This window comes from Triticum aestivum, chromosome 5A (assembly GCF_018294505.1).
Source record: "Triticum aestivum cultivar Chinese Spring chromosome 5A, IWGSC CS RefSeq v2.1, whole genome shotgun sequence".
Lineage (NCBI taxonomy): Eukaryota > Viridiplantae > Streptophyta > Magnoliopsida > Poales > Poaceae > Triticum > Triticum aestivum.
This window is the reverse complement of record NC_057806.1, coordinates 216,260,348-216,286,521: the sequence shown is the minus strand read 5'-3', so window position 1 is coordinate 216,286,521 and position 26,174 is coordinate 216,260,348. Positions and strand designations below refer to the sequence as shown.

The following is a 26,174-nucleotide window of genomic DNA, read 5'->3' as shown; positions in this document are numbered from 1 at the left end:
CTTCAGATGAGACCACAAGGCTTCATGCTTTCTGCCTTGGCTTCTTTCAAAATCATGTAATTTTTCAGGCAAAGCAACGAGTTAATTTCGACCAAGATTGACCTTTTCCATTTCCTTCCCAAGAGGAGGAGACCAAAAGAACCTTGTTACAACATTTCACATCAATAGTCGCATATCATCTGACTAGAGATGAGAAACTCTCCATGGGGCTACCAGCTAACAGCTACAGTGGTGATCTGATCAGTTAGCGCATTCATAGCATTCTCCTGGATAACCAGATATTCACAGCAATGTTTTGCAGTTGAAGTTTACGGCAGTAGCCGGACAGCTGCGATGGATGGGATCTTCTCTTTGAGCTTCTGTGCTATAGCAACTCGGACGGCCGCCACACCTGCTGCAGGGCCCTTGAGTTGGACTTTCACGAAGAATTTGTTGATCGCGACAAACCTGAGATTACCGCCTCCTGCACCGGTGAGGTATGGCCTGATCTCATCGAGTACCTGCCATTGGGTGAAAGGAAGGAATTTTCAAAGATGTACCTTTATTTGCTCCAGCTACTGGTTTTCGCCCATATTATGGAAAGGGCCAATAAAAGTTACTCCCTCTGTCCCATAATATAAGAGCGTTTTTGACACTAGTGTAGTGTAGTGTCAAAAACGCTCTTATATTATGGGACAGAGGGAGTAGATAGATCATCTCAAGGTGTAGGACAGTGTGCAACAAGGAAACAATGTATAATGTCTAACAATTACTTGCACTATTATATTTATTCGTAATTGTAGATGTTGATAACTTTTAATATAAATTTAGTCAAAGTTTACAAAGTTTTGACTTAAAGAGAAACCTAATACGCGGAGAAAAAGAAACGGAGGGAGTACATGTTCTGCATTCTGTATTGGAATGTCATTCTAAGGAAGAATGGACGACAAACCAACCACATGGAACAGTCATCACTGTGCCACAAAATTTAACGGACAAATCACAGATCCTCTTATCAAAAGAAGATGGACGGCGATACTGTCCATGGCACGAAGGTTGTTGCTCCAGGTATATAGTCCCCACACCCCAGAATGGTATGTGAAATTAAAGACAACACAGGATATGCTGTTGCATAAAAAGAACTGGAACACTAGCATTCTATTTGAAGACAACAACCTAGTTTTATTTAAGAAACGTTTTCGCAAACTGACTCTGCAAGACCCTCTAGTGAATCTTTATTTGCATTTCATGTAGTATGAGATAGGTTAATGCTTGACAAATACCCACTTTTGCACTGCATCGAATTGTACGTTGTCTGCACAATTAGAATTTTTATTATTCTACATGGCACCATTGACAAGTAACAGTACCTTCTCAACATTCTCTTCGTTCAGCTTAAGCCCAGCGTCCTTGTCCGTGATAGCTTCAACTGCAGCAATCTCTGGTATTTCATCCATCAAACGCCGCTGAATGCCCATCCTCATGGTCATCACCGAGCTCGGGCACACCCCGCATGCTCCTTGCAGCTTGAGCCTCACCACATTCCCGTCGATCTCATGCAAGGCAACGTTGCCTCCGTCTGCCATGAGATACGGCCGGACTTGATCCAGAACAAGCTCCACATTTTCAGCGGTTAATGGCGAATCGACCACTGGATTTGGGTCGGCAATGGGTCGAACAACTGCAGCAACAAAACGTGATAGATGAAACTTAGAAATCCACCTCTAGTAAGGACCAGCATACCCAACTGTCACTATAGTTGATCTGCGGCAAGGACGGAAGTCTCACCTTCCAGCGGCTGGCGAATGGACACGGCGACCGAAGTTGCCGCGGCAGAGGGCGTTCTCCTCCCACGCAAGCGCGACGAGACCCCAACCTTGACACGAACAGCTCCTCGTTAGACAACATGAAGCGGTTAAGCAAGAAGAGACGGAGAAACAAGAGGCCTTACCTTGAAGGAGGAGGAGGAGGTAGACGGCGAGGTGGTCGGCGCCCACGTCGACGCCGCTACCGCCGCCTGCATCTCCGGTGCCCGACTGGAGGCAACCGGTCCTGGAGATGCCGCCGCTGTTGGTGAGGCGTGGGTGGCGGGTGGTATTTGTGTGCCCGCATTCCCGCTCCAGCGCTCGTTTCTTTTGCTAAATTTTGTGTGGTTTTAGTTCAACCAAACCAACCGATGGCCATGCACATATGCTACGTGCTGGCATCTGCAAACCCTTTAAACAGACACGCACGGATGCCGGCCATCCAACGTTGTATGCATATATTGCAAATTCGATTTGAGTAAACCAGATGAATTTTATGCAAACCGATGATTTTCATCTTAATCGGACCAAAATCATTACATTTTTGACATATGCTAAATTTTGTGCGGTAACCCAAAGCAAAGCTGATGGATTTCGTGGGGAGTAACCTCTGCAATATGTCCCATTCTGCAAACTAGGTCAGGTGGGGAGTAACCTCTGCAATATTTGCTCATTATTGGAGTATCTTTGTGTTAGTCAAATACAAAGATTTCTGTTGAGTGAATATGACCGCAAATATATTGGTAAAATACTTGAGCTACAAATATACCTTGAATTTTCAAATAGTAACTATTTATAAGTTGATGATACTGATAATTTTGTCTTTTGATGTCCACGTACATGAAACATACGTCATAAGGTTCGTCCATTTTTTTCTTTTTATTATGCATTTCGTGGCATAGAACGGATAGATGGCCAGGACCTTGAAAGCTCACTACACAGTAAACAAAATGATGCAGAGCACCCCATGGACACGTCATCATCACCCAAGGCACCAAGTGGACCAATGACAAGGGCTCGTGCAAAATCTATCGAAACCGAGGTGAACTCCCTCCTTGCTCAACTCCCTTTCGAATCACATGAGACATGGCTACTGCCTCAAGTGAAAACACTTTGCATACTCAGGTGCCAAGGAACCAGCCATGGAGAAGCTAAGGAGCAAGCCCAAGCGATGGAGGAAGAAGAATGTGAAGACGGAGAGCAAACGACACAAGTCAGCACTGATAGAGGCAAAGGTATCCCGATGTTTCGATGAGAGGTAGCTATCGCTTTTGGTGGAAGTCAACTTTGATGGTCTGACTATAAACGTGCAAAGACGGCGTGCCTTAGCAATCGCTAAACCAACTCCAATAGGTTATTGACCACGCCGAAGCATGATCAACCTGACCACAAGGATCTATTTTCTGCACGCAAATGAAGAATAAGCAAAAAACTGTGATTGCAATCTGGGATATTGCGAATATAAGAGGAAAGCTTTATTGATCAAAGTGGGGTTCTGAAACGCCTTGGCCTGGTCGTTGGACACAAAGAAGTACGCGCGTTGCACTATGGTGAACTTTAATCTAAACAAAACTCAAGTCTAAATGATGTCTTAAAGGTTGTATTTATAGGGGGGAAGAGAGGGGATTTTGTCCCCCCCCCCTCCTTCCCAAGGTGGGACTAAAACCGTTACACTATGGTGAACTTTAATCTAAACAAAACCCAAGTCTAAATGATGCCTTAAAGGTCGTATTTATAGGGGGGAAGAGAGGGGATTTTGCCCCCCCCCCCTTCCCAAGGTGGGACTAAAACACCTTCGGGTTGTTTCCCCTATAATATGGACTCTAAAAACAGCCTACGGGAAGTTAATTCAAAATTACATGGGTCTAGGCCAAAATAAGGTGGCGTAGCACCTATAATAAGCTATGGACGGAATTTATGAAAGGTCATCTTGTATATTTCATTCGTGTGCTTGTATGTCATCATGGTGGCTTCAAAGTGCTGAAATCTCCACTAAAAACTCCATTCTTGTTCCCTTCGCGCGTGCCTTCAACTCCACGCTTGATCCTACTCTAATGTTCATCCTTCTTATCCATGCTAGGCCCTTCATTCATAAGCGAAACAAATATATCCAATTTAGGCAGCATCATATTCTCATGAACATTAGAATCATTACCAAAAAACAAAAGTACCTCGTAATTTAATTAGCATGCGCGAGCTCTAGTAATTTGTCTAATATAGGTAGCAGCAAGGGATGTGGGTGTTGTGGTAGTGATGTCCTCATCAAGCACCTACCCAGATGATCCGGACGACGCCTGGACGATCTGGCCCTCCTCACGGACGATCCGACTATAGCACCTGAAGACATCAGCAGCCTCTCCACGAAGCCGGATCATCTGGGACTCTACCCGGATCATTCGGGCGAAGCCCGGACGTCCAGACAAGGTCCCGAACGTCCAGCTCGGCAATAGCCATGGCGGCCTGGCCGGATCATTCAGACATTTCCCAGATCATCCGGCATTGCCTGCGCGCATGACTCGGGCCAAGGCCCATCCCCTCCCTCACTTAGACTATAAATATCCGTCTCCTACCTCTGTTTTAGGGTTAGCAAAGCATATGTTATGATCTAGAGAGAGCTTTGATCATCTACCTCTTCCCTTGGAGATCAAGACCTCTTAGGCCTTGTTCGGTTGCGTGTGGATCCGAGGGGATTGAAACCTCTTATAAGTTAGAATATGTTCCAGTCCTTGCCAATCCCCTCCAATCCTCTTTGGGGGGGGGGGGATTAACCGAACAAGCCCTTAGGAGAATATCCCCAAGTGGATATCAAGACCTCCTCCCCTAAGAATTAGAGAAGACTATTATCAAGACCTCAATTCCTCTTAGGATTAGGAAAAACTACCCTTTGCTATTTCCTCTTGTTGCATTTGGATCTTGAATCATGTATGTGTATATGGATTTAGTGGATGTGAGACCTGGATCTTGTCATGTGAGTGTTTTCCTCTTGTGTTTGCGCTTGATTTTCCCTCCTCCCCCTCCAAGTGTGAAGAACATCACCACCTAGGGTTTCCTACAACACAAAATGAAGGTGTAAGCCACTTATTTGCGAAGTGTAAAGCCATCACTCAACTATGGTAAACCTGGATGGTGAGAGGCGGGCCATATATTTTAACCCCCCCCCCCCCCGCCCCCCGCCCCACGTAGGACGGGAATCGATCTAGGGCGTAGAATCTTTTTTAATACTACGTTGGCATGGTCTTGAACATGAGGTCTCTTGGCTCTGATATCATATTGAATTTAGCTTCAACCAATTATTTTAAAAGTATAAACTAATGAAGAGAGGCATGCAAGTGCAAGAAACTCAACACGCCATATAGGTCAGAGGAGGTGGTTGGTGTACTATGAACCCTCACTGGAGGTACCTAAGATGGACAACAAGAATGACGTGAGCGGGGAGTTGATTTTTCAAGTGACATGCATGGCCGAGGACCCAGGGAGTACCAGAACGTATCCAAACTAAGGTGAGAGCCAAAGAAGAACAACTCTAGGAGGCACCAACTCAAGGCATGCTAAAGATCATTGTACACTAGTTTGGAGGCTGGGGATTGATTGTGTGGGGATCATAGCGTTGGTCACAACGTAAAGAGTTAATTGCACGGAAGTACCACAATTGGGGCATCACATGTAGATTGGTACCACAATTGCTAATTTTTGCGTGTCAGTACCAACATTGGTCCAGGTTTTTGCAAAAAAGGCTAAAAGGTTGTTTTATACGTATTAACGGTATATCCGATAGCTCGGGCCCACCCGTCAGGTGCCACGCTGGCCAATCGGCGCGTGCCCGCGTGCTGACTAGGACGAGCCGCTCTCCAACCCGGTCCAGTCGCACCGGTTCGTCCCCCACCGCACCATTCCCCTCCCCTCCTCCTCCTCGACTCGTTCCTTCCGTCGCCTCCGCGTGCATCTCGACTGTCGGCCGCCGCACCGCCCCGCCGATGCCATGGTTTTGGAGGACGAAAGCAGCGACGACCAGTCTAGCCTCCCATACATGCAGTCTTCCTCCTCCATCGACGGGCTCAACCAGGTCAGTACAGTGAGTTTATGGTTAGGGTTTCAGATTTGGGATTTCTTGATTTGGTTGATTTAGGTAGGTTTTAATTTTTCCATTGTCTTTGTGCGAGCTTTTGCAGGTCCCTTTCAGCCTTGAAGATCCAGATTACAAGGGGCTTGAGCTGGATGTGATGTCCCCATGTGAGAAGCACGGCATGGCATCTGAGAGGCTTGTTGCCTTTGAAGGAACAGACACAGGCTGGAGGTTTTTAGCATGTGCACAGCCGGTATGGATTGTAGGCATAGTGATTTTTTTCTTAGTTTGTTAGTGCCATATTGAACTCTGCTTGCTGTGAACATTTTGGTTCATAGAGGTACTAGAGTAGCTTATTTAGGTCAAGCATGAGTATATTTTGCTGGAGTACAATGGCATAGTAATTTTGGTTCATAGTGGTACTAGAGTAGCTTATTTAGGTCAATCATGAGTATATTTTGCTTGCTAGAGTACTCTGCTTGCTGTGAACATTTTTTAACTGACCATATGTTTAAAAATGGTTGAACACTCCTTCATATGAACACTAGAGTAACTAACCTAGTCAGTCAGCTACTCAAGTGGCTGCTCCTCTTGTTAAATGTAGTGGTCTGATGCTAAATTTAGATATTCTTGTTGGCAATTGCAGTGGTCTTGTGTAATTACTTGCTGTATGAACTCTGTTGGTGTTGTTGTTTTTGCAGGAAGGTAGCAATTGTGGCTTTGTTGAATGGGTTGATCACCAATGGCCCCCAACAATGCAGAATGCATTATTGAAGCTATGGGCAATGGTTGAAGATGCCAAAAGTGCTAGGGTGAATGACAATCTTGAAAGTTCTTTCACTATCCACCATCTGACAGAAGAGAAGAACAAGCTAGAGGCCAACTATGACAAGCTAGTCCATGATGTGCATGAGCTTATGAATTTCCAGGAGGAAAGGGTGATTGATTTCAGATATCTGCAGTCTAACATTACATATTAGCAGGATGTAAGAAAAGAACGCATTGATCATATGAAGGCACAGATGGCAACTGAGATGGCAAAGAAAGATGCAGAGACTCAGAAACTTACTCAGAAGTATGAGCTGCTGGTCAACCTGACAAGAGCTCAAGCAACAGTCATTCAGAACTTGAAGTTGAAAAAAATGAAAGAGAAGCAAGTGCTTACTGAAGCTAAGATGAATTTGGAGCTGAAGAATGCAAATATAACAAAGTGTCAGGAGAAGCTCACCCAAGAGAAGCTAGAGTTGAAGCTTCAGGTTGCTGATCTGCTTAAGGGAAAGGAAAAGCATATTCAAGAGAAGTGGCAGCTAGAGTTTCAGAATGCTGAGCTCATGATGAGAAATGAAAAGTTGAAGGAGAAGTTCTAGGGGATTCAGGCTATCTTGGAGAAGTGAAGAAGATGAAAATGAGATTAGTGGCATTGCTGACCTTTTGGGAATGATGGTTGTGTAATGACCTAGCATCTAGGAACTAACGTTGTGTACGGTATGCTTGTACTAAATGTGAACTATGGCTGTGTATGTATGTAGTAGTTATGCTATTCATCCTTTTGTGAGAAAAGGATGAACTATGCATTTGAAGTTGAACTCCTGTATGTATTGTGAACAATGGATGTGTATGTAGTAGTTATGATATTCATCTTTGTGAGAAAAGGATGAACTATGCATTTTAAGTTGAACACATCTATGTATTGTGAACTAATGTGTGATATGATTGGTAGAAATGGATCAGTTTCTTATATTGTAGTGCCATGTCTGGAAAAAAATATGATTGCTAGAAGGATATGTTTATGGATATCCTGATTATGTAGATGGATATGTTGATGATGATACATTATGACATGTTGTAGCAAACCACTCATGTCATACAAAATAAAAGAGGATCAAGACCGACTCAATCTCATTGCATCAGAAGATAACTTCACTGATCCATTACATATTAAGCAAGAGCATACAAAAGACAACTTGGCTTAAACTAGAGCAACTAAACCAGACGGTACATTGCATTTAGATTGGCTGCAACTAAACCAACTAACTAACTTAAGATCTTGCCTGCAACTAAGCCAATCACAAATATAGTGAAAAGAAACAACACATTGTGAAATTTGGCCCTAATCCCTGCAATCTCTGCATTCTTCTCTATGAGTTGAGTTTGCAGAGACAGAACCATGGCCTCCCTTGTGCCATCATCTTCACTGGGAGTTAGCTTTGGAAATTGATCTTCAGATGTAGCAACAGTTGCACCTTTAAGCCTCCAGACTTCATCACGCAGATCCCCAATGAGCTCACTCCAAAATGTGGGCAATGGATCATCATGCCATTGCACAAATCCACAGCCACCGTGCTATTAAGATGCACAAACAAATTTCCAAATATATATCATTTCACATACTATTGCTGAAGGAAATATGCCCTAGAGGCAATAATAAAGTTATTATTTATTTCCTTATATCATGATAAAAGTTTATTATTCATGCTAGAATTGTATTAACCGGAAACATAATACATGTGTGAATACATAGACAAACAGAGTGTCACTAGTATGCCTCTACTTGACTAGCTCGTTAATCAAAGATGGTTATGTTTCCTAACCATGGACAAAGAGTTGTTATTTGATTAACGGGATCACATCATTAGTTGAATGATCTGATTGACATGACCCATTCCATTAGCTTAGCACCCGACCGTTTAGTATGTTGCTATTGCTTTCTTCGTGACTTATACATGTTCCTATGACTATGAGATTATGCAACTCCCGTTTGCCAGAGGAACACTTTCTGTGCTACCAAACGTCACAACGTAACTGGGTGATTATAAAGGAGCTCTACAGGTGTCTCCAAAGGTACATGTTGGGTTGGCGTATTTCGAGATTAGGATTTGTCACTCCGATTGTCGGAGAGGTATCTCTGGGCCCTCTCGGTAATGCACATCACTTAAGCCTTGCAAGCATTGAAACTAATGAGTTAGTTGCAGGATGATGTATTACAGAACGAGTAAAGAGACTTGCCGGTAACGATATTGAACTAGGTATGGGATACCGACGATCGAATCTCGGGCAAGTAACATACCGATGACAAAGGGAACAACGTATGTTGTTATGCGGTCTGACCGATAAAAGATCTTCGTAGAATATGTAGGAGCCAATATGAGCATCCAGGTTCCGCTATTGGTTATTGACCGGAGACGTGTCTCGGTCATGTCTACATTGTTCTCGAACCCGTAGGGTCCACACGCTTAAGGTTTCGATGACAGTTATATTATGAGTTTATGCATTTTGATGTACCGAAGGTTGTTCGGAGTCCCGGATGTGATCACGGACATGAAGAGGAGTCTCAAAATGGTCAAGACATTAGTGGGAGGTATATGGGCCTTAGTGGGCCTTAGTGGAAGAGAGGAGAGGTGGCCAGAGATGGGCCGCGCGCCCCTCCCCCCCTTGGTCCAAATTGGACAAGGAGAGGGGGCCGGCCCCCCTTCCTCCTCTCTCTCCTCTTCCCCCCCCCTCCACGAATCCTATTCCAACTAGGAAAGGGGGGAGTCCTACTCCCAAAGGGAGTAGGACTCCTCCTGGCGCGCCTCTCCTGGCCGGCCGGCCCCCCTCCCTTGAACCTTTATATACGGAGGCAGGGGCACCCCCTAGAGACACAAGTTGATCCACGTGATCATATTCTTAGCCGTGTGCGGTGCCCCCTTCCACCATAGTCCTTGATAATATTGTAGCGGTGCTTAGGCGAAGCCCTGCGATAGTAGTACATCAAGATCGTCACCATGCCGTCGTGCTGACGGAACTCTTCCCCGACACTTTGCTGGATCGGAGTCCGGGGATCGTCATCGAGCTGAACGTGTACTAGAACTCGGAGGTGCCGTAGTTTCGGTGCTTGATCGGTCGGACCGTGAAGACGTACGACTACATCAACCAAGTTAACGCTTCCGTTGTCGATCTACATGGGTACGTAGATCACACTCTCCCCCTCTCGTTGCTATGCATCACCATGATCTTACGTGTGCGTAGGAAAATTTTTGAAATTACTACGAAACCCAACAGTGGCATCCGAGCCTAGGTTTTATATGTTGATGTTATATGAACGAGTAGAACACAAGTGAGTTGTGGGCGATATAAGTCATACTGCTTACCAGCATGTCATACTTTGGTTCGGCGGTATTGTTGGACGAAGCGGCCCGGACCGACATTACGCGTACGCTTACGCGAGACCGGTTCTCCCGACGTGCTTTGCACATAGGTGGCTTACGGGTGACAGTTTCTCCAACTTTAGTTGAACCAAGTGTGGCTATGCCCGGTCCTTGTGAAGGTTAAAACAGCACCAACTTGACAAACTATCGTTGTGGTTTTGATGCGTAGGTAAGATTGGTTCTTGCTTAAGCCCGTAGCAGCCACGTAAAACATGCAACAACAAAGTAGAGGACGTCTAACTTGTTTTTGCAGGGCATGTTGTGATGTGATATGGTCAAGACATGATGCTAAATTTTATTGTATGAGATGATCATGTTTTGTAACCGAGTTATCGGCAACTGGCAGGAGCCATATGGTTGTCGCTTTATTGTATGCAATGCAATCGCGCTGTAATGCTTTTCTTTATCACTAAGCGGTAGCGATAGTCGTGGAATCATAAGATTGGCAAGACGACAACGATGCTACGATGGAGATCAAGGTGTCACGCCGGTGACGATGGTGATCATGACGGTGCTTCGGAGATGGAGATCACAAGCACAAGATGATGATGGTCATATCATATCACTTATATTGATTGCATGTGATGTTTATCTTTTATGCATCTTATCTTGCTTTGATTGATGGTAGCATTATAAGATGATCTCTCACTAAATTATCAAGAAGTGTTCTCCCTGAGTATGCACCGTTGTGAAAGTTCTTCGTGCTGAGACACCACGTGATGATCGGGTGTGATAGGCTCTACGTTCAAATACAACGGGTGCAAAACAGTTGCACACGCGGAATACTCAGGTTATACTTGACGAGCCAAGCATATACAGATATGGCCTCGGAACACGGAGACCGAAAGGTCGAGCGTGAATCATATAGTAGATATGATCAACATAGTGATGTTCACCAATGAAACTACTCTATCTCACGTGATGATCGGACATGGTTTAGTTGATTTGGATCACGTAATCACTTAGAGGATTAGAGGGATGTCTATCTAAGTGGGAGTTCTTTAAGTAATATGATTAATTGAACCTAAAATTATCATGAACTTAGTACCTGATAGTATCTTGCTTGTTTATGTATGATTGTAGATAAATGGCCCGTGTTGTTGTTCCATTGAATTTTAATGCGTTCCTTGAGAAAGCAAAGTTGAAAGATGATGGTAGCAATTACACGGACTGGGTCTGTAACTTGAGGATTATCCTCATTGCTGCACAGAAGAATTACGTCATGGAAGCACCGCTGGGTGCCAGGCCGGCTGCTGGAGCAACACCAGATGTTGTGAACATCTGGCAGAGCAAAGCTGATGACTACTCGATAGTTCAGTGTGCCATGCTTTACGGCTTAGAACCGGGACTTCAACGACGTTTTGAACGTCATGGAGCATATGAGATGTTCTAGGAGTTGAAGTTAATATTTCAAGTAAATGCCCGGATTGAGAGATATGAAGTCTCCAATAAGTTCTATAGCTGCAAGATGGAGGAGAACAGTTCTGTCAGTGAGCATATACTCAAAATGTCTGGGTATAATAATCACTTGATTCAAATGGGAGTTAATCTTCTAGATGATTGCATCATTGACAGAATTCTCCAATCACTGCCACCAAGCTACAAGAGCTTCGCGATGAACTATAATATGCAAGGGATGAATAAGACTATTCCCGAGCTCTTCGCAATGCTGAAAGCTGCGGAGGTAGAAATCAAAAAGGAGCATCAAGTGTTGATGGTCAACAAGACCACTAGTTTCAAGAAAAAGGGCAAAGGGAAGAAGAAAGGGAACTTCAAGAAGAACAGCAAGCAAGTTGCTGCTCAAGAGAAGAAACCCAAGTCTGGACCTAAGCCTGAAACTGAGTGCTTCTACTGCAAGCAGACTGGTCACTGGAAGCGGAACTGCCCCAAGTATTTGGCGGATAAGAAGGATGGCAAGGTGAACAAAGGTATATGTGATATACATGTTATTGATGTGTACCTTACTAATGCTCGTAGTAGCACCTGGGTATTTGATACTGGTTCTGTTGCTAATATTTGCAACTCGAAACAGGGACTACAAATTAAGCGAAGATTGGCTAAGGACGAGGTGATGATGCGCGTGGGAAACGGTTCCAAAGTCGATGTGATCGCGGTCGGCACGCTACCTCTACATCTACCTTCAAGATTAATATTAGACCTAAATAATTGTTATTTGGTGCCAGCGTTAAGCATGAACATTATATCTGGATCTTGTTTGATGCGAGACGGTTATTCATTTAAATCAGTCAATAATGGTTGTTCTATTTATATGAGTAATATCTTTTATGGTCATGCACCCTTGAAGAGTGGTCTATTCTTATTGAATCTCGATAGTAGTAACACACATATTCATAATGTTGAAACCAAAAGATGCAGAGTTGATAATGATAGTGCAACTTATTTGTGGCACTGCCGTTTAGGTCATATCGGTGTAAAGCGCATGAAGAAACTCCATACTGATGGACTTTTGGAACCACTTGATTATGAATCACTTGGTACTTGCGAACTGTGCCTCATGGGCAAGATGACTAAAACGCCGTTCTCCGGTACTATGGAGAGAGCAACAGATTTGTTGGAAATCATACATACAGATGTATGTGGTCCGATGAATATTGAGGCTCGTGGCGGATATCGTTATTTTCTCACCTTCACAGATGACTTAAGCAGATATGGGTATATCTACTTAATGAAACATAAGTATGAAACGTTTGAAAAGTTCAAAGAATTTTAGAGTGAAGTTGAAAATCATCGTAACAAGAAAATAAAGTTTCTACGATCTGATCATGGAGGAGAATATTTGAGTTACGAGTTTGGTGTACATTTGAAACAATGCGGAATAGTTTCGCAACTCACGCCACCCGGAACACCACAGCGTAATGGTGTGTCCGAACGTCGTAATCGTACTTTACTAGATATGGTGCGATCTATGATGTCTCTTACTGATTTACCGCTATCGTTTTGGGGTTATGCTTTGGAGACGGCCGCATTCACGTTAAATATGGGCACCATCAAAATCCGTTGAGACGACGCCTTATGAACTATGGTTTGGCAAGAAACCAAAGTTGTCGTTTCTGGAAGTTTGGGGCTGCGATGCTTATGTGAAAAAGCTTCAACCTGATAAGCTCGAACCCAAATCGGAGAAATGTGTCTTCATAGGATATCTAAAGGAGACTATTGGATACACCTTCTATCACAGATCCGAAGGCAAGACTTTTGTTGCTAAGTTTGGAAACTTTCTAGAGAAGGAGTTTCTCTCGAAAGAAGTGAGTGGGAGGAAAGTAGAACTTGACGAGGTAACTGTACCTGCTCCCTTATTGGAAAGTAGTGCATCACAGAAAACTGTTTCTGTGACACCTACACCAATTAGTGAGGAAGCTAATGATAATGATCATGAAACTTCAAAACAAGATACTACTGAACCTCGTAGATCAACCAGAGTGAGATCCGCACCAGAGTGGTACGGTAATCCTGTTCTGGAAGTCATGCTACTAGATCATGATGAACCTACAAACTATGAAGAAGCGATGGTGAGCCCAGATTCCGCAAAATGGCTTGAAGCCATGAAATCTGAGATGGGATCCATGTATGAGAACAAAGTATGGACTTTGGTTGACTTGCCCAATGATCGGCAAGCAATTGAGAATAAATGGATCTTCAAGAAGAAGACTGACGCCGACGGTAATATTACTGTCTACAAAGCTCGACTTGTCGCAAAAGGGTTTCGGCAAGTTCAAGGGATTGACTACGATGAGACCTTCTCACCCGTAGCGATGCTTAAGTCTGTCCGAATCATGTTAGCAATTGCCGCATTTTGTGATTATGAAATTTGGCAGATGGATGTCAAAACTGCATTCCTGAATGGATTTCTGGAAGAAGAGTTGTATATAATGCAACCGGAAGGTTTTGTCGATCCAAAGGGAGCTAACAAAGTATGCAAGCTCCAGCGATCCATTTATGGACTGGTGCAAGCCTCTCGGAGTTGGAATAAACGCTTTGATAGTGTGATCAAAGCATTTGGTTTTATACAGACTTTTGGAGAAGCCTGTATTTACAAGAAAGTGAGTGGGAGCTCTATAGCATTTCTGATATTATATGTGGATGACATATTATTGATTGGAAATGATATAGAATTTCTGGATAGCATAAAGGGATACTTGAATAAGAGTTTTTCAATGAAAGACCTCAGTGAAGCTGCTTACATATTAGGCATAAAGATCTATAGAGATAGATCAAGATGTTTAATTGGGCTTTCACAAAGCACATACCTTGACAAGATTTTGAAGAAGTTCAAAATGGATCAAGCAAAGAAAGGGTTCTTGCCTGTGTTACAAGGTGTGAAGTTGAGTCAGACTCAATGCCCGACCACTGCATAAGATAGAGAGAAAATGAAAGATGTTCCCTATGCTTCAGCCATAGGCTCTATCATGTATGCAATGCTGTGTACCAGACCTGATGTGTGCCTTGCTATAAGTCTAGCAGGGAGGTACCAAAGTAATCCAGGAGTGGATCACTGGACAGCGGTCAAGAACATCCTGAAGTACCTGAAAAGGACTAAGGATATGTTTCTCGTATATGGAGGTGACAAAGAGCTAATCATAAACGGTTACGTTGATGCAAGCTTTGACACTAATCCGGACGATTCTAAATCGCAAACCGGATACGTGTTTACATTAAACGGTGGAGCTGTCAGTTGGTGCGGTTCTAAACAGAGCGTCGTGGCGGGATCTACGTGTGAAGCGGAATACATAGCTGCTTCGGAAGTAGCGAATGAAGGAGTCTGGATGAAGGAGTTCATATCCGATCTAGGTGTCATACCTAGTGCATCGGGTCCAATGAAAATCTTTTGTGACAATACTGGTGCAATTGCCTTGGCGAAGGAATCCAGATTTCACAAGAGAACCAAGCACATCAAGAGATGCTTCAATTCCATCCGGGATCTAGTCCAGGTGGGAGACATAGAGATTTGCAAGATACATACGGATCTGAATGTTGCAGACCCGTTGACTAAGCCTCTTCCACGAGCAAAACATGATCAGCACCAAGGCTCCATGGGTGTTAGAATCATTACTGTGTAATCTAGATTATTGACTCTAGTGCAAGTGGGAGACTGAAGGAAATATGCCCTAGAGGCAATAATAAAGTTATTATTTATTTCCTTATATCATGATAAAAGTTTATTATTCATGCTAGAATTGTATTAACCGGAAACATAATACATGTGTGAATACATAGACAAACAGAGTGTCACTAGTATGCCTCTACTTGACTAGCTCGTTAATCAAAGATGGTTATGTTTCCTAACCATGGACAAAGAGTTGTTATTTGATTAACGGGATCACATCATTAGTTGAATGATCTGATTGACATGACCCATTCCATTAGCTTAGCACCCGATCGTTTAGTATGTTGCTATTGCTTTCTTCGTGACTTATACATGTTCCTATGACTATGAGATTATGCAACTCCCGTTTGCCAGAGGAACACTTTGTGTGCTACCAAACGTCACAACGTAACTGGGTGATTATAAAGGAGCTCTACAGGTGTCTCCAAAGGTACATGTTGGGTTGGCGTATTTCGAGATTAGGATTTGTCACTCTGATTGTCGAAGAGGTATCTCTGGGCCCTCTCGGTAATGCACATCACTTAAGCCTTGCAAGCATTGCAACTAATGAGTTAGTTGCGGGATGATGTATTACATAACGAGTAAAGAGACTTGCCGGTAGCAAGATTGAACTAGGTATGGGATACCGACGATCGAATCTCGGGCAAGTAACATACCGATGACAAAGGGAACAACGTATGTTGTTATGCGGTCTGACTGATAAAAGATCTCCGTAGAATATGTAGGAGCCAATATGAGCATCCAGGTTCCGCTATTGGTTATTGACCGGAGACGTGTCTCGGTCATGTCTACATTGTTCTCGAACCCGTAGGGTCCACACGCTTAAGGTTTTGATGACAGTTATATTATGAGTTTATGCATTTTGATGCACCGAAGGTTGTTCGGAGTCCCGGATGTGATCACGGACATGACGAGGAGTATCGAAATGGTCGAGACATAAAGATTGATATATTGGAAGCCTATGTTTGGATATCGGAAGTGTTCCGAGTGAAATCGGGATTTTACCGGAGTATCGGGAGGTTACCGGAACCCCTCGGGAGGTATATGGGCCTTAGTGGGCCTTAGTGGAAGAGAGGAGAGGTGGCCAGAGATGGGCCGCGCGCCCCTCCCCCCCTTGGTCCAAATTGGACAAGGAGAGGGGGCCGGCCCCCCTTCCTCCTCTCTCTCCTCTTCCCCCCCCCCCCCCCTCCACGAATCCTATTCCAACTAGGAAAGGGGGGAGTCCTACTCCCTCTGGCGCGCCTCTCCTGGCCGGCCGGCCCCCCTCCCTTGAACCTTTATATACGGAGGCAGGGGCACCCCCTAGAGACACAAGTTGATCCACGTGATCATATTCTTAGCCGTCTGCGGTGCCCCCTTCCACCATAGTCCTCAATAATATTGTAGCGGTGCTTAGGCGAAGCCCTGCGACAGTAGTACATCAAGATCGTCACCACGCCGTCGTGCTGACGGAACTCTTCCCCGACACTTTGCTAGATCGGAGTCCGGGGATCGTCATCGAGCTGAACGTGTGCTAGAACTCGGAGGTGCCGTAGTTTCGGTGCTTGATCGGTCGGACCGTGAAGACGTACGACTACATCAACCAAGTTAACGCTTCCGTTGTCGATCTACAAGGGTACGTTGATCACACTCTCCCCCTCTCGTTGCTATGCATCACCATGATCTTACGTGTGCGTAGGAAAAATTTTGAAATTACTACGAAACCCAACAATTGCACAGAAGAAAAAGGAAGAAAATTAGGCAAAAAACCACACTCACCAGAGCATCCACACAGCTATAGTACCTCCTACCAGGGTTCTGCCTGCTCCAGGAGATCCATCTTGGCGCCTTCCTCGGAGTTGCGCAGTGACACATCACTGGAGGCTCGTATGCCATTATGTTCTCGCGGTAGCGCACCAGCGAGCGCGACTCCTCCATCCTCCTTCCTGCAGCTCGACGGAATCCGGGAGCGGACCCGGCACTGGACGACCACGACATCTCTCTCTCCATCGCCGGCCCCAGTCAGCGCCTCCACGCTAAGATCTCTCCTTCGCTGCGCTCCAAATGGACACCGCGTGGATGAACCCTAGTTTCGTTCCCCACTCGCTCGATACAAGCTTGTGTTGTCACTTTAATAGTAGGAGAGGTATCGGTCCCACCTGTCAGAATCCCCAAATGTGGTACTGCATGTTATGTGATGCCCCAATATTGGTACTAACATGCAATAGCTAGCAACAGTATTGGTACTGACTTGCAACAAGTAACTGCAAATGTGGTACTGCTTTGCAAATATTGATACTGGATTGTGCCAACAGACATTCATAATTCAGGCACTGGCACTGGCAACACATACATATTCATCAACAGCAACACATACATATTCATCAACAGCAACACATACATATCCAGTAACAACATCAATAGCAACACCATACATACATATTCAACACCAAAATATGATGCCCCAACTAGAGTACTCCACCTCAAGTTCAACATTACAATAACCAGTACTGGATTGTGCCAAAATATGCATCAAGTGGCAACAGCACATCAACATCAGCATCAAGTTCAACCAAAATAACACTACATCATTTCAAATTACATGGCTCCTCTTACTCTACTAGCATTGAAGTAGGACATCCATCCAGTATGTGTACCATCAGTAGGAATGGCACCATAAGTTGAGGCAGCATATTGCCTGGGGGCACTGAATGGCCTTGGAGCACCTCTTCCAGCTCCTGTGCCAACTCTTCCTCTGCCAGCTCCTCTTCCAGATGGTGGTGGTGTAGTAGAAGTAGCAGCAGCTCTTCCTCTGCCAGCTCCTCTTCCAGATGGTGGTGGTGTAGTAGAAGTAGCAGCAGCTCTTTCTCTGCCAGCTCCTCTTCTTCCAGATGATGATGGTGTAGGAGCAGAAGCAGCAGCTCTTGCCTGTCTTGTTGTTGGTGTAGTAGAAGGACCAACAGCTCTTGGCTTTGAGTTACTTGGAGTAGCCTTGCAAAGAAAAGGAAAACAGTTAATAATACTAGAAAGAAATGTACAAGAAAGGGAACATTAGTATATCTCAAGGTGAAAAAATATTACCACATGCTTATTCTTCCTCAAAGCTAGCTCAGGCTTCAACTGTTTAAGACAGTTTGTGTACCTATGCCCTTGTAGACCACAATTGCCACATGTTATGGTCCCCATTCTTGAAGTATCTTTTGGCTTTGGTACTTCAAATTTGCCCTTGATCCTCTTTTCTTTCCTTCTTCCTCTCTTGATTTTGAATGCAAGTGGTTCTATGTCTGGACCAGGGGTCCTTGTCCAATCATGCTCACCAGGCACATGAAAGATCATTGGTTCATAAGCTGCAACATAAAAATCTTTCTTGAAGAATTTGCTGACATAATCCTCTGGTTTCCTTTTAGCCCTTTTTATTGCAGAGATTGCATGGTTGCAAGGTATGCCAGTAAGGTCCCACTTCCTGCATCCACAAGTCTCAAGTTCCAGGTTGACAGCATGTGTTTGCTGCCCACTTGTAACTTGCCATAAGTTGACCCCTGCTTGTATTGGCTTGCAGTATCTGGCCCTCTCCTTCTTAACCTCTAGCTTCTCACTGTAATGAGGTGTTATCTCCCATCTTACTGCCTTTTCACTCTCTCTGTTCCTGTGCCACCTCACCATCTGCTTATCTTTTATCCCATCACACATTGTCCTTATGGTTTTCTCCTAACATCTAGAATGTACTTGTTGAACACCTCAGACAAGTTGTTCACTACCAAGTCAGTCTCGCAGTTTGTGTCAAATGCATGCCTTGCCTATGTTTTTTTTGGTATTGCAGTAAGCCACTCCCAAGCTGTAACGCCCCGAGACCGATGTGCCAGGTGTCGTCCAGTTATTTGCTGTTGTTGCCTTGTCATTGCTTGCGTGTAATGCATTGCATATCATGTCATCATGTGCATTTCATTTGCATACGTGTTCGTCTCATGCATCCGAGCTTTTTCCCCGTTGTCCGTTTTGCATTCCGGCGTTCCGTTCTCCTCCGCGGCCTGCCTCTCTCCTCCACCGGCCTGCCTTCTCCTCTCCACGTCCGGGCCGAAGCCCACTGGGTGAGGCCACACACTCCCCAGCGCCTCCTATTTTTTTTCTGCTGTTGGGCTTGCCCAGATTCGGCCCGCATCGGTTTTTTTCAGTTCTGGGCGATTTTATCTAATTTCCAGGAGCCTGTCAGTTTTGCAGAAAAGTCCCTGTTCTTCATGCATTTAATAACTCACTAACCGTGCATCGGATTAAATGTTTTATATATGAAACTTGCTCATAATCTTGTGTAGATTAATAATATCCAACTTTCATCTATGTTTGAAATGTCTAAAATGATGTTTGTTTAATTTTGCTCCTATGCCATGTTAAAATGATTTAATTCATAACTAAATAACCGTAGCTCCGATTTAAATAATCTTTATATGTAAATGGGGTAGAAAGATGCCTAGTTTAACATGCTGCTTTCATCTTGCATGTTTAACAACTCTAAAATTGTGTTTAGGGCAGAACAGTACCAAACCTTAAAATATGCACATGAGGAGTTTCCGGACTTGTTGGTTGTTGTTCCGGCCTCATTTAAACTTGCCTAGAGTAGGTAGTTTCGTCATGCTTCACCTCTTGCCATGTTAATCAACATTTAATTTTGTTGGGGTACATAAACGAGAGAGAACTAAATAATTGATGTGGTGTTTTGTCAATATGCATCCCGATGCATATTGAGCTCCACTTAATTTGTAGGATTGTTTGTGCACTTTGCCATGTCATGCTTCATTAAATCGGACATGCATCATACTTGTTTGTGCATCATGCCATGTCTTTGTGGTGGTTGTTTACTATGTCGTTTGCTTCTTTCCGGTGTTGCTTCTTCGGGTTGGTTCCGATAACGTCGTGTTGTGAGGATCCGTTCGACTACGTCTGTTTGTCTTCTTCATGGACTCGTTCTTCTTCCTTGCAGGATTTCAGGCAAGATGATCATACCCTCGAAATCACTACTATCTTTGCTATGCTAGTTTGCTCGCTCTTTTGCTATGCCAATGCTACGATGCCTACCACTTGCTTGCAAGCCTCCCAAATTGCCATGTCAAACCTCTAACCCACCATGTCCTAGCAAACCCTTGATTGGCTATGTTACCGCTTCGCTCAGCCCCTCTTATAGCGTTGTTAGTTGCAGGTAAGATTGAAGTTTGTTCCTCATTGGAACATGGAGGTGTTGTTCCTTGTTGGAACATGTTTACTTGTTGGGATATCACTATATATCTTATTTAATTAATGCATCTATATACTTGGTAAAGGGTGGAAGGCTCGGCCTTATGCTTGGTGTTTTGTTCCACTCTTGCCGCCCTAGTTTCCGTCATATCGGTGTTATGTTCCCGGATTTTGCGTTCCTTACGCGGTTGGGTAATAATGGGAACCCCTTGACAGTTCGCCTTAAGTAAAGCTCCTCCAGCAATGCCCAACCTTGGTTTTACCATTTGCCTCACCACCACCTACTTTTCCCTTGGGAGTCGCTCTCTCGAGGGTCATCTTTATTTTAACCCCCCCGGGCCAGTGCTTGTCTAAATGTTGGTCCGAAATGGGCAGCTTGCAGGGCCACCTCGGGGAAACTTGAGGGCTGGTTTTACTCGTAGCTTGACCTATCCGGTGTTGCCCTGAGAACGAGATATGTGCAGCTCCCATCAGGATGTCGGCGCATCAGGCGGTGTTGCTGGTTTAGTTTTACCCTGTCGAAATGTCTTGTTGTACCGGGATACCGAGTCTGGTCGGAATGTCTCGGGAGGAGGTCTATTCCTTCGTTGACCGTGAGAGCTTGTCATGGGCTAAGTTGGGACACCCCTGCAGGGATTGGAACTTTCGAAAGCCGTGCCCGCGGTTATGGGCAGATGGAAATTTGTTAACGTCCGGTTGTAGAAAACCTAAAGTCGACCTTAATTAAAATGAATCAACCGCGTGTGTAACCGTGATGGTCTCTTTCCGGCGGGGTCCGGGAAGCGAACACGGTTGTTGGAGTTATGCTTGACGTAGGTTGTTATAGGATCACTTCTTGATCATACTTTTACCGACCGTGCTTTGCCTTCTCTTCTCGCTCTCTTTTGCGTATGTTAGCCACCATATATGCTAGTCGCTTGCTGCAGCTCCACCTCCTACTTTACCTTACCCATAAGCTTAAATAGTCTTGATCGCGAGGGTGCGAGATTGCTGAGTCCCCGTGGCTCACAGATACTTCCAAAACCAGCTTGCAGGTGCCGATGAGTCCGTGCAGATGACGCAACCAAGCTCAGGAGGAGCTCGATGAAGATCTTGTCCTTTGTGTTGTTTCGTTCTAGTTGATCAGTAGTGGAGCCCAGTTGGGGTCGATCGGGGACCTTTGTCGCATTTGGGGTTCTTCTTTTATTTTGGTTCCGTAGTCGGACCTTGATTGTATTTGGATGATGTAATGCTTTATTCTGTAATTGTGTGAAGTGGCGATTGTAAGCCAACTATGTATCTCTTTCCCTTATGTATTACATGGTTGTTGTGAAGATTACCTCACTTGCGACATTGCTTTCAATGCGGTTATGCCTCTAAGTCGTGCTTCGACACGTGGGAGATATAGCCGCATCGAGGGCGTTACAAGTTGGTATCAGAGCCTTCCCGACCTTAGGAGCCCCATTGCTTGATCGTTATTAGCGGCCGAGTTGTGTCTAGAAAAATGTTTTGAGTCATTTAGGAATTATATATCGGAGAGTTAGGAATTCTTTTTACTCCCCAGTCTCCTCATCGCTCTGGTAAGGCATCCTGACGTAGAGTTTTGACTCTTCTCTTCTCAAATTTCACTAAAAAAAATTTAGGATCACGCGGGTATCTTGGAATCGTTCCGATGGTTTTGTGACGAGAACATTGTCTTGGTGCCTCCTGTCAGGGGTTTAGTGGAAGTGTCCCGGGGAGTTGAGCTCTGAGGTGTTGTCGTCATAATTTTATCGTTGCAGTTCTGGAATACCTGAGTTTAGTACGCCGACATCGAAAATCTCTTTTATGCAGTTCGTTGGTGAGATAACCTCGACGCCACCCAGTACTGGGGCGGGAGTTCGGGAGTATCGCCATAACTTGTATAACGGATGCTTTTCGAAGGTTGAGGTAGATGATTTCCGAAGGTTTCTTGGTTATGTGTTGAAGGATGGATACAACTGGATGTAGGATTAGCTAGTTTGGGTGAGATATTATGCTTCCCCTGTATCCCCAACACCTGATTGCATAACCGAAAAAATTTCGGGAGTTTCATAGGTGGGAATTCAAGTAGCTCTTAGGATATCTTTCTGACAGATGTATGATATGTAAATTGGGTTCGACGTCTAGTGGTCCGCCTATTCACGGTCGGTTTTACAGTGGTCTCGTTGTGTCTTAAAGAGTCCTTGGCTATGCCGACTCGGGGACGCTTCGTATGTCATGTGCACTGCCTTGTACATGATGGTGTTGTACTGTCGAGCCCGTGTAGGCCCCACCACGAAAACTTCGGACGAAATCTCTATCATATGTTTGTTCCGGCTTATTCTGCAAGCCAATCCTTTGTTTTTGTTTTGAGTTGTGGTATTCGAGTTGCTTCGAAGTCAAATGTTGATTCCATATCTTCCCCTAATGGTGTTCTCATACTCCGATGTGAATACTAATCCTTCTCGGTCATCGAGCTTGTCATCTAAATTTCTTTTCAACGGCGTGTTTCTCTTCAAGTGGATCCGATCACTTCAACATTCACAAGATCAATTATCATTTCTTATCAACGGTGCTTGTTTCATCCGTTCCAAGTGGTCTTTGTTTTTCCCACCCACCCACCCTTCTTCTTCGAGGACTCAGATTTCTTATTCAAGTATCCTTTTATTGATGGGAAGCTTCTCCATTCCTTTTCCGTCAATATTCTTATCCGGTGATTCTCATGAAGATCGTAACGGAGCTTCAAGTTATCATTCTTTGTTCTTTTATCTTCTCCGGTGGATTCAAGTCAAGCCTTTGGTGTTGATCATATCCTTTCCTCGTTTCAGAAGCTTTATCATACCGTTGCTCATCATATTCATTCATTTCTCGCTATTCATTTATTCCGGAGTGCTCAAGATATTTCGAAGATTTGTGTTTTCACTTTGCATCCGTTCAAGCTATTTCGAGGTCCTATCTTACTCAAGCCATTTAATTCAACCGGAGCAATCCTCTCTTTTAAATCATTTCAACGGTGTAACTTTTGAGTGGGCCCTAACCCATAGGTCTTTTCCCAGGGTCTTACCTGACTCTTCTAATCTCCCCGGAGCTATCATCAAATTCTTTTTGAAGTTTGACGTAAGAATGAATTACCATCAGTCAAATGTATTTCTCCAAGATCTTTCAAATTCTTTTCATAGTTGGCTCAACCTCTTCGTTTTGATTCTTCCGGAGTGTCTAAATTATTCATGGTGGTGTTTTGTCGTCGTCATTCTCAACATTTGAAGACTGAAGAAGAGTTTCTTTTTAATCTTGCTCTATTCTCTTCAAGATTCATGGTGCTAGCTTGTTGCCATCCTCTCATAATAGTTTTCGATTGTGAGAATCTTTTTCACCCATCAGGAGATATTCAAGAGTCTTCTCAGTGTGTTATCCGGAGTCCATCAATTTAGGTTATTCATTCTCAGCTGTCAGTTATCATTCTCCTATCTTGCCGGTGCATCAATCAAATATCCTCTAATCAGTTCTTGATCTCTTCGTTCTCATGTATCTAGTTTGTCTCAAGCACCTTCGTTCATTTGCTAATTCTTACCGGTGATGCACCCCTACTTCGAGCATTTTCAATTCTTACGGTGGTTCTTTCAAGATCTCTTCCTTGTTCATCATATCAATTCATTTGTTGTTCCAATCCTACCGGTGGTTCCTTGAATACGTTCTCAAGATTATGTTATATCTCTCTTAATCCTTGATACGAGAATAAGTAGTGTGCCAAATCCGTTGGTTGTCATCAATTTAATTGATGAAGGACGAGCATAATGTAATTCTTATTCTTGTTTCATCCGGATGAGTAATTTCTTTTTTTTCCGGAGTGGTTCATCATGTCATATTCTCAGTTTGAGATGCCTTATCTTTTCTTTCCCGGAGTTCCAAGATCTAATTATCATGGAGATCCATCTAAATCATTACAAGGTTTCACCTTGTGTTTTTCAACTTCTCTTTCTTCTCGTTATCCTTTCGTTACCGTAGTTCTTCTTGGAGGTTCTGCATGTTGGTTCATGAAGGATTTAAATTCCTTCTCAAAGTGTTCATCAAGATTCTTTTCTAAGGAGCTCAAGCATTCTTCATCTTGCTATCCGGAGTGCATTTCTGTCTATCTTATCATTCGAGGTGGTATTATGTCATTCTTGATAATTTGAGTTCATGTTTTCATGATTCACATGCTGTCAAGAATGAGACATTTTTAAATCCATCATTTTCTTCATTGGAATTATCTTGGGTTATATTTCATCAAAAGCCTTCCCTAAGGATTGTTGTTATTATGGTGCTTATAAATGATCCAAGTTTTCATTTATCCTCCCGGTGAAATAAGTTTCTCGCCTCCTAGCTCATATCAATCCAATCTTTTGTTTTCGTTAGTGGCAGAATTTTCACCTCATAAAGTTTGAGATGGTCTCCATAAGCCCACTACAACCTTGTTCTTTTCTTGTTGTTAATCCAACTAATCCGTTCTAACATTTGTTGTAACCGTGCTCTCTCAAGATCTTGTTTCCCTTCATTCCGGAGGCATTGTGATGTTGCTCTCCTCAACCCATCTTCTAGGATTGTCAGGACCATGTTTTGATCGTGCTTATCCTTTTAACCAGAGTGTTGTGTCCCCTTTTGCTCAAGCTCTTTCATTTTACCAAGTTTTTCATCTCTTTTAAACCGGAGTGCTGTCCGAGATCTTTCTTACCCCTTGTTTCAATTCATTCAATAGTTATGGAGGCAGTGTATTGTGATTTCATCAAGTATCTTCTCATCTTATCAAGTTATTATTCAATTCCTTTTCTTTTCAACCAGAGTGTTGCCCGAATTTTGGTTTTCCTTGATCCCCTTCTTTAACCGGAGTGTTTTCAATAAATATCTTGCCCTTCAACCTCAAGGTTTTTTTTCGCAATGCTCTTTGTCCCTCTTTTCTAACGGAGTGTTTTCGACCTAGTTCACCTTCGTTGTATTCTTTGCTCGAATTTGTTCAACCTCGCAAGGTTCTTGGTTTCACTCATTGGTCAAAGAAGCAACTTAATTTACCTCTTCTCTTTCTCCTTCGTTTTCCCTCCGGTGCCATTCTAGATCTCAGGACGAGATCCTCTCGTAGTGGTGGAGTGTTGTAACGCCCCGAGACCAATGTGCCAGGTGTCGTCCACTTATTCGCTGTTGCTGCCTTGTCATTGCTTGCGCGTCATGCATTGCATATCATGTCATCATGTGCATTTCATTTGCATACATGTTCGTCTCATGCATCCGAGCTTTTTCCCCGTTGTCCGTTTTGCATTCCGGCGTTCCGTTCTCCTCCGGTGGTCATTTCTACCTTTCTTTCTTGTGTGGCGATTAAACATTTCCGAATTGGACCGAGACTTGCCAAGCGGCCTTGGTTTACTACCGGTAGACCGCCTGTCAAGTTTCGTACCATTTGGACTTCGTTTGATACTCCAACGGTTAACCGAGGGACCGAAAAGGCCTCGTGTGTGTTGCAGCCCAACACCCTTCCATTTTGGCCCAAAACCCACCTAACTCTGCTCCATCATCTCGGTCGTTCGATCACGATCGCGTGGCCGAAAACCGCACCTCATTTGGACTCTCCTAGCTCCCTCTACCTATAAAAGAGCACCCCCTCTCCGAAATTCGCGGTTCATCCTTCCCCTAACCCTAAAAATTCTCAGATCCGCGCCGCCGGACATTTCTTCCCCGCCGACGGACATGTCCGCGTCGCCCGCCGCGACCAACCACGGCGTGCCACGTCAGCGCCGCCACCTCTCTCCACCGCGCGGGCCCGCGGCGCCCAGAGCCGGCCCGCCCGGGCCAGAACCCCCGCCGCC

General features: G+C 44.2%; 1 protein-coding gene across 1 annotated transcript; it reads right to left on the bottom strand.

The window, feature by feature from the left end:
- Positions 1-85: 85 nt before the first annotated feature.
- On the bottom strand, positions 86-2,101 carry LOC123102812 (nifU-like protein 2, chloroplastic). Its single transcript, XM_044524246.1, has 4 exons — positions 1,931-2,101; positions 1,768-1,855; positions 1,350-1,660; positions 86-500 (listed from the first exon to the last, which is right to left on the bottom strand). The coding sequence occupies exons 1-4, from the start codon at positions 2,000-2,002 to the stop codon at positions 309-311; spliced, it is 663 nt and encodes a 220-aa protein (XP_044380181.1). The 5' UTR covers positions 2,003-2,101; the 3' UTR covers positions 86-308.
- Positions 2,102-26,174: the final 24,073 nt, after the last annotated feature.